General features: G+C 38.8%; 1 protein-coding gene across 2 annotated transcripts in view; it reads right to left on the bottom strand.

The window, feature by feature from the left end:
• Positions 1-14667, bottom strand: part of iqsec3b (IQ motif and Sec7 domain ArfGEF 3b) — a 40849-nt gene extending 26182 nt beyond the window's left edge. The window contains exons 1-2 of one of the 2 annotated variants that reach the window (XM_066684832.1): positions 14234-14667; positions 4656-4730 (exon numbers count right to left, since the gene is read on the bottom strand). In XM_066684832.1, coding sequence (XP_066540929.1) covers positions 4656-4730; positions 14234-14667 — 509 coding nt within the window. The remainder of the gene's footprint in view (positions 1-4655; positions 4731-14233) is intronic. The other variant, XM_066684833.1, reaches the window with a different exon arrangement.

Here is a 14667-nt window from a genome sequence, read left to right as displayed (position 1 = left end):
ACCTGATAGAACACCTTTGGGATGTATTAGAGCGGAGACTGCGAGCCAGGCCTCCTCGTCTATCATCAGTGTCTGACTTCACAAATGCGCTTCTGGAAGAATGGTCAAAAATTCCCATAAACACACTCCAAAACCTTGTGGAGAGCCATTCCAGAAGAGGTGAAGCTGTTATAGTTGCAAAAGCTATAAACCCTATCAATTAAGAATGGGATGTCAATCAATGTCATATGCGAAGGCAGACGAGCGAAAAACAAACCATTTCTTTAACAATATTTAACCACATTTTTCCCAAACCCCATCCAGGTCTAAAAAAAGTTCTCAGAATGTCAGTGTGTTTACACAAGTATGAATCACTGTGAAATATAATACTGAAGTAAATGTCACATTTACAGGCAGGGATCTCAAAGCAGCTGTAAGTTAGAAGACTGATCTCAGATTAGATTCTTCAGTACTGACGGTTAAATTTAGTTGCTGTCCAATGAAAACATTTATCTCCAAGAACAGGAGAAGGAAACCTTTTAAACTTTCAGTCCAACTCAATGCAAAAAGATATTATTCCAAGTAGTTTTGGAGCATTCCTACTGGTCCATACCAGTAGGAATGAAAATGAAACAGCTGCTGAGTTCAAATGATGTAGAAAACTTGAAATGGACAAAAATAAAGATACATGTTTTGATTGGACAGTCTTTTTTGTCACTGACACTGATTTTAGTTCAGCTCTCATACTACAGAAGAGGTAGGTTGAATGCTTTATGTAAGAGTTCTGTGCAGTATTTATCTACTTTGACTGTAAATTCACTGACTGCATGGTTCAAAAAAGGATAGCAACAACAACAACAGAATGCCTTTCTCATACCACAGGTTGCACCAAGAACACCAAAAGGCATAGACACAGCAATACTAATACAATACAAGACAGCACAGATAGTATTGGTGAGAATAGGTGGCCAGTCAGTGCCAAAACAACAAGATTAAAATTTCAACAAGTTCACAAAATTTCCACCCACTCTAACAGTCACGGATAGAGCATGGCATTCAGCAACACGGAGAATTACCACTTTGCCAGTTTGAGGTAAAATGAACGTACAAAGGCAAGAAGAGAGAGGTTTAAGAACTTGACTGTAATAGCTAAAAAGAATGTGTGATAATCTTTTACACAGAAAAGTATTCATCATTGCAGTAAGCAGACAACTATGTGAAGCTGAAGTTAGCGTTAGGTTCATAAACAAAATTTTATCCTCCTTTTCCATTTTATCCATTTAAAACACACAACCGAGTGTACATAATGTCACTACAACATCTACCTACTAGTGAAATGCTTATATTTGAGGTGTAGAACCGAGCTTGAATTCTTTGTCACACATTAAATAGGCAAAAAATGCAAGCTTTTCAAACAAAACTCTTACTCCTTAATTTATTTAAAACACACACATTATGGAGAAAACACAATTATATGCCTTAGTTTCTTTAAAAAAAAAAAGATTCAGAGAATACAGTTAGAATTCTGAGAACAATCTCTGAATAATTCTGAGAACAATCTCAGAATAATTCGCTACACGTATAATGGGGCAGACACATTATCAGTGTAATTGTGGAATGCAGTGTGTTGCTGAAGTTATACTGTGGTATAGATTTCAGGAATAAACACCCAGTTCTCTTCCACATAAGGACCAGACTGTGATTGGCGTTTAAACCCTGAATCGGTGAACGAACCCATGGTTTCACAGGATACAATTAATGATCAGAAAGATGATAGATCCAGAGCGAGTGGAACTCCGGCGTGCCCACAAGGATCCACTGCGATATGGCTTGGACTCGTACAATAAATTAAAGCCTTATGCATCACAGTCAATTAAGCCTTATGCATCACAATCAGGGACTGCACTGAGGGGGTTAGTCGTCATGTCGTGAGGATGTGTTTAATAAATAATTCTGCTCACTTCACTGACTGCTTCTTTCACAACTCACTCATGGCGCACAGAGTGTGAGTCTGTCTGTCTACGTATTATAGAAAATAATAACAAACAGTGTTTCTCTAAATATTCTGACTTTATTTTCTGAATTATACAGACCTTTTTTACTCAATTATTCCAAGATTTTTCTCAATTATTCAGATATTTTTCTCAGAATTCTAACTTTATTCTTGGAATCTTTTTTTTTAACGCTGTGGCCCTAAAACTCTGTTATACCTTTCACATATGTTGTCACGCAGTCTTTATAAATTTTAATAATTGCTATGCCACATTTTCTTTAAATATAACACAAAAACAATTGCCTATGCATCTGTAACCCCATTTTTGTAACCTTTACTGGAGAAATTTAGCCAACTCTGAATCAGTATTGGCAGTTTTGCTGCTTGCCTCTATCTTTCAATCACATGGCCAATATTTCTTCTCATTCAACAGCTTCTCTGGTCATGTAGATTTTTAGAAGGTCACAGAAGCCTTTTGGGTCCAGTAAATCTAACATTATCTCTGTTCTCTGCAAGACGCTATGTTTCTGGACCTGGCAACCCGCTGGGCCAGGACTGTAATGTGATTGTTCAGAGGGCAGGATGTCAGGCTGAAATTCCAGTAGAGCTCTGCTCAGGACTGAGGATTTCTCAAAGAGAATACACTGTTTCAGCACTGCTATCAGGCTTTATCAGGTGTCCTTAACCCTCCTGTTATGTTCATTTGTCAGGAACAGCAATGTTGTTCAATTTGACCCGGTGCATCTTTAATTATCCAAAAGATGCCTGAAACCAAAAAAATCCTAACAGTACTAATTATAATTAACTCATTTTACATAAAAAATACAACTTTTTTTAATGCTTCACCACTTTATTACTTTTGAAAGACTGGCAGTCGATTCATCCTTTGACTTATAGACCCCAGCCAGGATGAGGAGCCCCAAATATGCATCTTAACGTGTTTTATTTAACGTTACACTTATATAGCGCCTTTCTAGAAACTCAAGGACGCTTTACAATCAACTCTCAACATTCACACACACTGGCGAGAAGCGGCAGCCAAACACATTCTTTCACATACACACCCATTCACTCACACACCAGGACAGTTATGAGAGAAGACAATTCACCTAACCTCCATGCTCTTGGACTGTGGGAGGAAATCAGAAACCCCGGAGGATTTGTCATTCATTCATTGTCTGTAACCACTTATCCAATTCAGGGTCACGGTGGGTCCGGAGCCCACCTGGAATCACTGGGCGCAAGGTGGGAACACACCCTGGAGGGAGTGCCAGTCCTTCACAGGGCAACACACACTCACATTCACACCTACAGACACTTTTGAGTTGCCAATCCACCTACCAACATGTGTTTTTGGACCGTGGGAGGAAACCGGAGCACCCAGAGGAAACCCACGCGGACACGGAGAGAACACACCAAACTCCTCACAGGCAGTCACCCTGAGCGGGACTCGAACCCACAACCTCCAGGATCCTGGAACTGTGTGAGTGCAACACTATCTGCTGTGCCACCGTGCCGCCCTGTTGCTCTTTAATGAAGCAAAGGTTTTTTCGTATCCAATTAATTTATTAATTGATGGAATAATTGGTAGAATACTTCACAGTAAATTCACCAGTGTTAAATCAACACTATTAGTGTTACGTTAACACTAATAGTGTTGATTTAACACTGGTGAATTTACTGTGTTGGTATAACAGAATTGTAGGTAGAATATACCTTCTGTAGTGTTTATGACTCATCTGCTGTGACTTTATCTACCTTGAGATATGATCAAATATTTTGTCATTGAAGGAATTGTGGACTTGTTTTATTTTACTGCACAGTATTATTATCATACTCATACATAGTATTATCATATTCATCAGTAGGTCTGATCGTAGTTTATAACACATAATATTTCACTCATTTATTCATTGTCTGTAACCACTTATCTCGTTCAGGGTCGCTGTGAGTCCGGAGCCTACCTGGAATAACTGGGCACAAGGCATGTAATATTTCACAATTTATATTAACAGCTTCTTAGCGTCCCACTGAATCAATGGAAAACTATGTGCACAGGACAAGCTATTTTTTATTAATTTTACACATTTTTTCTGTTCTTCTGCCATGATTATTTTTGTCAGTGTATAAAACATCTAAGAAGCAGCAAAGGACACAGAAAGGCAGCAGCTATAAATATAGCTCATGTATTTCTGTAATGTCCAATACAACCATGACTTTAAAATCAGTCTGACACCATCCCAAGAGACTCACACTCTCTCAACATCCAGTGCCTGAGTGCATCACTCCGGCTTGCTCTCCACTTGAGTAATGTTTTTTCTCTCCCTACTACAGGCACACACACACTCGTGCATCCAAATACACACATTCTCTATGCATGTAATATTCCCTCAACTTAGCATTCACTGCCATCTCCTGCTCCTTACCTGAGTACTAATGCTGTTCTTTCGCCTCAGAGACTTTTACAGTCTGTCAGACAGGGCTGCCAGACACACTGCATTAAACCACATTCACATCTTTAGCTGACCTTCATCCCTCCCTCCACTCCTCACTACCATCCCTCCATCCCACTCACTGCCACCCCTCCCTTCCCCTCTCTTTTTCTTTTTATGGATGTTTTCTTCTAACTTAACATGAGAAACACTTAACATTAAGAAAGAGAAGCCAGGTGCCAAGCCCTCACCTGGGACGGTCAATGGGATCTCCCTCAGGAGCTTCGGGGGCAGGGCAGCAAAACTGGTGGAGGACAGTCTGGCTCCTGTAGAAATAAAAAGGGAATATGCAAATTGATTGAGGCAATTTACAGTACATTAACTACACCAGGACACTGATTCATTATTCCACAAAGTACAATTCTGATTCATTATTCACTGATTCATTATACAGTAACGTTTTCAATATGAATCCTCTTCATAGGGGGCACTATAGAGCTCCCTGATTCGCTTCTGGTGACCCTTATCAAACACAATACTATAAATAATTTGTAAAAATGTCAGATTGGTTGGTTTTCTCATTACACAGCCTTTTGATCTGTACTGGACCTCAACCTTGAAGAAAAAAGCACTGCCTTTTAACACATCCACAAATCTGCAGTGCAGAACATGCCCTCCAGCTTCATTTTTCTTCTGTCTTGGACAGAATTTTCTTACACATTAATGGGATTGGATTATACTTCAGATTTGCTTACAGTCTTTTAACTGCAATTATTATTTGCATTATATCACTAAAAATTCTATTTTAATTTGTAGATTTACTTGTTTAAAATGTGCACCCATTGCTGACACAGGTATCTAAATGTATCTGTATAGTTTTCATCAAAAAACACTGCCAGTAAAATGTGTGTGTGTGTGTGTGTGTGTGTGTGTGTGTGTGTGTGTGTGTGTGTGTGTGTGTGTGTGTGTGTGTGTGTGTGTGTGTATGTGTGAGTATGTGTAGGGTGTGGGGAGGGTTCGGATTCAGTTGTCTAACAAGGAGTGATGTTTGTGAACCAGACCAACCTAAAGGAAATATAAAGCTCTAGGCAACTGGGCTATTGAGCAGTGGACCTGTGTATGGAGCAGCAGAGATTCTTCTAAGATGCTTGAGATGAGTTGGAATGTTTGTGATGCAGAACTTATAATCCATCATCAACATGACCTCAAAAATGTTCTAGTGACCGAATTAAAATCTAAACAGCAAAAAGAGACAAACTTCCTGTTAAAGGTGACATTCATGATTTTAATCAAAAAACAAATTTTATGAAATTCTGGTGATGTTTCCTCACAAGTTGCTAGCTCCACAGTCTGTTTGTGCACTAGAAACCAGTCTAATGTGTTTATGAAGGCCCAGTGTCTGTTAATGGGCAAAAAAAAAAGTTTCTTGATCCAGTATGCCATTTACCTCCTCAAACACACCCTCCCACCTTAAAAGATGCAGATCTTCTGAATGTAAACAAACCAGAGAGAACAGCATTTCCCCACAATTCCTTTTAAAATTTCATAAAGAATGTTGAATGAGAAGGTTTTCTATATAGAAAGGTTTTCTATATATATATATATATATATATATATAGAGAGAGAGAGAGAGAGAGAGAGACAGAGCACTTTTTATAACAGGTGTTATTACAGATTATTAAGAGTGTATAAACAGACACCAGTGCTAATGAAGAATTACAGAGTTATAATGAGTGTACAATGGTCTATTATCCCTGTGTTAATAGCTGTGTTAAGAAGCAACAATCTGAATCTGGTGAAGACAGAACCATTCTAGTTAAAAGCCCAGTCTCAGTGGTTAGCTGGTGATGTGAAGGTGAGATACTCAAACACATACAGATGCTCTATAGGGGATGAGCTGGAATCTGCAAATCTTAAAGCATTTGTGCCATCTCATGGTCAGAGCTAGTTGGATGACAGGCCGGCAAGGACACCCCACTAGGAAAATCTTCCCCAGCATCAGATCTGAGGGAGAGGCAGTCCCGCTCAGCAGAAAATCATACAGAGAGTTAGGTCTGATATTTGACTCTGGGTGACTGAACATTGTAACAATAATTAGTGTATGACTTGAAGCTCTGGCAGATCTCATCAGTACAGCGTAACTAAAAAGGGATAAGTAGAAGTGAGCACAGACCTGAGGTCTCCTAGATATATCAGTGTCCCTCAATAAGCTTGAGTCATCATGTGAGAGCAGTGGGGCAACAAAACTTTTCTATGTCCTTGAACATCCAGATCTGTATATTTTATATAATGGGAATCTAATTACCAAAAGCTTGACAAAATAGACATAAAGACTTTTTCTGAGTCCTGGATATGAATTCCAAAGCTTAGGGGCTCTATATGAAAAGGCTCTTTCCCTTAGTAAATTTAATAATTCAAAGCACATAGGCAGCCAGCACCTTGTAATATAAATAGGCGCAATGGTTCATAACATGTAATAAGTTCATTATACTACTTATATGTTTATTAAAGGGCACCATGAATTATGATGCCAAGGTTTTTCACAGATGTGCCTGATGAAACAGAAAAATTATTCAAATTAAACATCAAGGTAGACACTTTACTTCCAGCACTTTTGAAATGTTGAGTAGAAGGCATTCATTCATGCAGTGTCTGTAACCTCTTATCCAGTTCAGCTTTGCAGTGGGTCCAGAAGCTGTTTTTTATGACTGCCTGTTTTAATAAAGGATAAATAAAAAATACATTCAAGGCACCACACACGGGGATAAGATAACATATGGACACTTGTAAACTTCTACGTGGGCAAACCACCTACCAACATATGTTTTTGGACAGTGGGAGGAAAGCCATGCAAACACAAGGAAAACACACCAAACTCCTCACAGCCAGTGACCTGAGGCAGGGATCAAACCCACAACCCCAGGACACTGGAACTGTCTGACATGACATGTCATAACCTCTGACTCAGACTAGCTGCCCACCCTCCATTAAAGTTTTCATGGACTCCTATTACTATGATTACTACTACTATTGCTACTACTATTCATTCATTCATTGTCTGTAATGGGTGGTTCTGGAGCCTACCCGGTATCATTGGGCACAAGGCAGGAACACACCCTGGAGGGTGCCCCAGTCCTTCACTGGGTGACACACACACACTTACATTCACTCACACACTCACACCTGCGAACACTTTTTAGTTACCAATCCACGTACCAATGTGTGTTTTTGGATTGTAGGAGGATGATGGAGCAACTGGAGGAAACCCACGGGGACACAGGGAGAACACACCAAACTCTTCACAAAGTTATTACTATTATTACTATGATTACATCAGTACACATGATCATAAAAGCAGACTTATGTGATGTTACAGTGAACATTTTCAATAATTTGTATGTAGTTTGACCAGAGTTTCAAGCTGTGAAGCTGCTTTGTGACATCAGTTGTAAAAAGTGCTATACAAATATATTTAGTTTGATAACAATAATAATGAATGTTTATGGATAACATTCCCTAGTGGTGACCTATACAACGGGAATAGCAAAGGACCTAAAACTTGTTGTACCTCATGTTTAACATTATTAAGAACTAACAAAACTCTAAATACAATTGCACCCTGATAATGATTGGTCAGGTAGGCACTAAAAAGGCTAACCCTGCTTATGTAACCCCAATTATTTTTCCTAGCCTGGTTTGTGAAATGGTGTGATCTATCAACATTCAGAAATCCTTCACTTAGCAGCAAATATAAAGAAGTTTATTGTTTAAAGAGGAGTTGTGTGATTGTGTGTGTGTGTGTGTGTGTGGGTGGGTGTGTGTGCCTTCAGTCCATTCTGGTAGCTTGGAGAAGAAACTGTGGCACAATCTGGATGTGAGGGCCTGAATGCTTCAGTACCATTTTCCAGACAAGAGGAGAGTGAAGAGTGTGTATGAGGGGTGTGTGTGTGTGATTGCCCACAATGCTGGTTGCTTTGCAGATGCAGCCTGTGGTGTAAATGTCTGTGATGGAAGGGAAAGAGACGCTAGCAATGCATTGTTCAGGACATTCTCTATGGTCCCACTATTGAATATGGTGAGAATGGGAAGTGGGAGATCTGCTTTTCTCAGGCTTCACTGGTATTGAGCTGGTATTGAGGGACCAGGAGAGGTGCTGTACCAGGTGAACATCAAGGGAATTTGGTGCTCTTGACCTCAGTGGAGCTGTCAATGTTAAATCGCTCAACGTTAAAGTGATCACACCATGTTCTTCTGAAGGCAACTGCCGTCTATTTAGCTTTATCCATGTTCAGAGACAGAGAATTTAAAGTTTTTAATACATAGCCAAGGCTTAGTGATGCTTTAATTATTGTCAATTAAGGCTAAGCTTTTTCTGGCAACATTTCCCTGAGTAAAGTTGTAGGAATGGGGTCTAATATGTACAACAGTGATTTTGAAAAGGAGTTTAACTAGGTCTGTTCCCTGAAGTAAACTAAAGGAGTCTAAGCTTCTGCCTGTAGTTGCACTGTACTCAGAATCTGCACTGACAGCAACTGCAGTTAACTGGATTGTCAGAGTTTTTTTTTACTAGAACCATTTTACTAGAAAATGTTAGAAAAAGGTTTCTCTAAAACCTTTATTATTGAAATATTCTTATAATTACTGCTAAAAACTAAAGGTATAAGGTTGATCTATATTTTTAAGTTTAAGTACTAAACTTTAACCTATGATTATTATTATTATCTTCAATCAAGGTGGAGATATAAGCTGAATGTGCTGAGGTCAGTGTCTTTATGAAGCTATTCTTACAGACAGACTTAAATACTTGTAGTTTAGTTAGCTGTCATTTCTGCTCAAACTTTCTAACAGTTTGTTTCAGGGCATGAGTGTGATCATTACGTTATTTCGGTCGAATTATTTTTATAAAAAGTGGTGCCATGTTGGTTAATGTAAAATGAGAAGCATTCTCTAAGTGCTCAGTTATAGTGTTCTGTTCAGTTTTCTCTGAAGGAGTAATTATAGGAATTGTTCATGATGGATTGAGGATGATGTTATAAGACATTTGACATGCTACTGTTGGGATAAACATATATTCTGACTGAAATGTAGGTGTCTACATACCACACAGTTACCGTGTATTGTATCTTATTTTGTCTAATTAGAAAATGTCAAAATGCTTTCAGGAACAAAGGATGGAAGATGCAACTTTGACAGAGGGAGCAATAGGAAGCAGTGCTGATTTGAAAATATCATTAGTTTAATCAGACAAGAATACCACAGTGACATTTGAATAATAACTGAATAATAACTAAAACAACAGCTTTCTGGTTTATACTTTGTCAGAATTACACAAACAGCTAATAAATATATACAAGATGCACTGTCCACTGTTTGACCGATTCAAGGTCTGTTCAGTGAGCTGCACAGAGATAAAATGCTGCCAGAGTCTCCTAAAACTTGAGGCACCATAAAAAACCTAGAGCAAAAAATATAAATATAATATAGCTCTACTCGACAGATATCACTTGCCTTAATAGGTATTCAGTTTAAATTTTTCATCTTTCTCATTATTGCCTACGCTCCTGCTGCCTCTCATTTTTGTTCTGTTTTCTCTGAGCTGTCCTAATCTCCTTATTTGCCAACATTGTGTCTTCTGTCGTTCTCTCATGCCAAAGAGTTTAAACCTGAAGTAATTACTTGTCTTAAAAAGAAAATGAGTGAAGCCAAATTTACTTTTTGTCAGTGGAGATATATAACACAATCATTTGTCCTGTACTGGACCATAAATCTGCTCAGATATACAGCATAAATAAATAGTATAAATATTCTATCAATTACATAAATGTAGATATATTAACACCTATCAATATTCTATTTTGTTTATAATTTAACACAATTTATTAATATTATCTCGCTATATATTATCATAACTTGGCCTCCAAATTTCACACCTTTCTGACCCTGTCCTTAAAGCTTTTTACACTAGTAGTACATTCATTAAAATACAATCTTAGGGTTGTATTAAGATGGTAAAACTATTACATAAGAAGTTTTACATTATGTAAATCTAAACAATGCCCTTTATTTTCTGGGAAAATCTTTTGTTTAAATAGAAGAATGGGAAAAAGATTCTGCAGTAATGCTCATATTCTGCATGTGCAGCATTGACAAACAAGCAGCTAAAACTGTCACTGAGTGATTCTTTGTGATTAAGACGACAGAACTTTGACTTCAGTCTGACAGAGTGCAGGCCAGACATAGTCTTAATATCCCTACAGCTCAAATCCTACTGGGAAACACACAGGCTCCCGCAGACACACACACACACAAAGCTTTTTCCTTCCCAGAGGGAAATAAAATGTTTCTATGCAACTTAATAAAGCAAACACATTTTCCAGCTATTTTTCCTGTAAGAAGGAAAACTATTTACTCACACATGCTGACATACACTCAGAGGCACAGCATAAATGTAGTGTGAGAGATGCACTGGAGCAGATGAGTGGCTCTAAGAGAAGTAGTATTTCTCTCTGATTTATGCACACACATATGCATGCATTCTTATATATAAGGACAAGCCAAATGTCCTGACACGAACTACAAAATGTTGTTTTCAATCATCCCAGGACATCTCGTCCCCACAAAGAACAAAATACACACAGAAATACACAATCTGTAGAGTAGATTAGGATGCAGCTGGCGGATCAGCTCTACAAGCTCTATGGGAATTTCACTTAATGCTCCACTATATTCCACAGTACTATACGCCACAGTATATTTGCACAATGTGGTGTACTGTATGCTTGCATGTTTGTATGCGTGTGTGTGTGTGTGTGTGTGTGTGTGTGTGTGTGTGTGTGTGTGTATTTTTGTGCATGCACATGCACTCTGTCATTTCTGAGCATTAGATTTCTTGTCTTATACAGCTTCATATGAACATGACTGTCTTTGAAGCCTAGGGTCGTACTGCATTAAAGCCCTAATCAGGAGTCACTCCATCTGACAGACACACTTTTATACTGTTGCAACAAACACAGCTTTCTGTTCCCATCATCACCTCCTTAAAATAACACAGTATATTTACAAAGACACATCTTCTATGTTTCTAAACCCATGTAGATGACTGTGGCATGAGCCGGATGGCTCCTGACGGAGCTCAAGACAAAACTATTAAAAATGCACTAAAATGAAGCCTGCATTTGTGTAATATATAGCAACAGGGACCTGGAATAAGAAATAGAAAACCTGATGGCAAGAGGACTGGAAGAAGTATTACTAAATCTCTTTAGTAGGAGTTTACTAGGAAATATTACATGTATTCATAACTCAGAATGACACATCAAAGCCAGCGAACCCTAAAACATTTACATGCTCATACCTTCTTCTAAGCATTCAACTGGTTGACAGATTACAACCTGCAAAACAATACAAGATCTAACAGCACTGAGGACTCACAAACACAGAAATGCACAGTTAAAGTTTGGGGTATAAAAAAGACTTCACAATAACAAGATTTTTATTTGTAAAATCACTTGATGTGTATTGCAACAATGAAATTAACAATGAAATTACCAAGCAGGCTGAAATATTACCTAAATATTAATTGGATTATAAATGCATTAACATTTTTTCTAAAGTAATCTCCATAAGATCCATTGTGCATTGTTTCAAATAAAATCAGGATATTTGTTATAAAATAATCTGTAATTTGTAAATGTATTCTGTTGTTAATTTGACAGTGCAAATGTATTATTTAGAACCATCTTCCTTGTCGAGTTAAGTGTGATTTTGTTTTATTCAAACAACATGTTGTTACATATATAAATGCCAGAAAAAATATAGTGTAAAAACAGAGTAAATAGAATAATTTTTTATCAAAAAAGAATTTCTACATTCTCTGAACCTCAACACACTCAGATCAGTTTAAACTAAATCACCAGCTCCACACTCCACATTTCGCACTAGCAGTGACTGAGTCAAAATACAAAGAGAAGGAACTTCATGTAATTTGTATTTAAAATAATATTAGTGTTTATCAGCTGATGGCCCAGAGTGGAGTTTCCCAAATATAACACAAGCATGACACTAAAATCTCTTGATTAGTTAAGACAACCTAAAGGCTAAGATGCATTTAGGGGAATCATATATTAACACACATTGTCATATGGGGCAGTGTGTTAGGGTCATCTGAGACTCTATGTTGTGGGGCTGGCTGTTTACAGAGAACAAAAATAATACAGTATATTAAACACTTTATTGGTTACCATGCACTAGCTGCTATTTCAGTGACTTCAGTGTTCACATATTATATCATTTATATGATTCATATGTTATGAGACTGTATATAAAAAGTTATATACACTCATTTACTTTAATATTTTGCATCAGTCAGTGCATGAGCCTGTTGTCGTCTACTGGTATTTTCTGTGTGTATTGTTGTATTCAATTTGTCTTGTACTGTATATACTGTATCTATGTAATTATTGTACTGTATAATTTTTATTATGCAGAACTGCTTCTGGAGCACTGCTGTTCTGTTTCACCCTGTACATGTGTAAGAATTTGCAAAAGAAAAAATTACATTTCTCTCTAGGGTTTCCTTCCAACTGCCTGACTTTTCTAATCATCTCAGACCAGCTGCTAAGGTGTCAGAGCAGTTTTCTGGACCTGAATTTGCCACCTCCGATATGTATATAACTGAAAATCAATTTTTTTATGAGAACCAGAATAAACAAAATGGTCCTCTTTATCTGATATGCAATTAAACCTGAATGCAATGCACACTAGACCACACGAACGAAAATTCACAATCATATACTTATCCAATCTCAACTAAAGCACATGTTAAAGGAGGCCGTGAGTATTTAGGAGTAGACTCCAGAGCTTCAACTCCAGAAGAGCTGCACAGGGGAAAAGATTCATCGCTGATTGAATTATTGATTAGTAGTTCTACATCAGCGCACTCACACGGTAAGAGGCTCTGTTATGTAATTTCTGAGGCGTGTGATCGGCCTCCATTCTGCACGGCAGTGGTTGGTTTAAAAAGGTGACTGAAGTCAGATATAGCTAACAGGGGACATTCCCTAAACCTCCACTCACATTATGTAAAGGGTCTCTTAATGTTAGGAATAACATTTTCAAATCCGACATTTTCAAATGTTAATGTGTGTGGCATTTCAGGAATGTTCTTTAAACTTTTTTTGAGTGGAGATGGGGGTGTGATCCTTTAAGTTAAGAAAAAATGTTCTGAGATCATTTCAACTTAATATTTTGTCATCCACCCCAGGGAGAGACAGTGAAAATAATGAAAGGCTATGAGAATCTTTTACTCCTTTTTTAAATGTATTTATTTATTTTGGACTAAGCTTCCTCTGGCTCAATTAAATACCTTGGGAACAAAATCATTGATATTAATTTGGGGAGTGGGTGCTATTCGACAACTTTGGGTATATGCAAAATTATAATTAACAAAATAAAAATCCAATTACCTGAATTAGTATTATGAAAGATAATCAGGAAGGGGTTTGTGTTGCACAGTTATAATTAGTGCATAGTTTAACCACTCCCTCGTGCCCTCTGGAAATGATGCCTATACTAAACCTAAAGAAAACAACGTTTTTGAATATGAGCACGCTGAAGACCAAACCGTCCCGCGACTAAATGTTAAGGGAACGTTTCTGGAACGATGTAGTTGTGCCTCCCCCAACTTAAGAAAACCATTCTGTTGATATTGTGATCGTCCTGAGAACACGTTCAAAATCGATGAATCAACAACATTCCCACAACAACAATAACAGGACGCGAAGGGTCGAAGTCACACTAGCCGTGAGTGGTTTTTGAGCGGGCCACTTACTCGGAGCTGCGCGGGAGGCTGAGGGTACGGCTCTGCGGGACGAGCGAGCGGCAGCACTGCTCCCCCGCATCCTCAGGACTGGACTCCAGGCTGCGGCTGGCAGGAACCGCGGGCACGAGCTGCATGTCCTGCGGAGCGAGGCGCTGCTGCGGCGGAGGCGCACAGGATCCCTGCGCCGTAACCGGGGCTTTGGTGGTGGTCCCGCGGGGGAGGCTAGAGGTGCGCGGCGGCGGCGCGGGATGCTGCCGCGCGGTGTGTCTGTGCGCCACGTCCCGCAGCTGCCGGTTCTCCGAGAGCAGGTCACCGAGCCGGCGTTCCAGAGCGTCGATACGCCGCCGTTGCGTTTGGATCAAGCTCTGCTGATTCTGCACGATGGCCGTGAGCTCGCGGAGATAGAGCACGGCCTGCAGTGGGTTCTCCAACAGACTCGACAT

Source organism: Hoplias malabaricus, chromosome 11 (genome assembly GCF_029633855.1).
Source record: "Hoplias malabaricus isolate fHopMal1 chromosome 11, fHopMal1.hap1, whole genome shotgun sequence".
Classification (NCBI taxonomy): Eukaryota; Metazoa; Chordata; class Actinopteri; order Characiformes; family Erythrinidae; genus Hoplias; species Hoplias malabaricus.
Note: the sequence above shows the minus strand (reverse complement) of the source record. Positions and strands in the feature narration are given on the sequence as shown.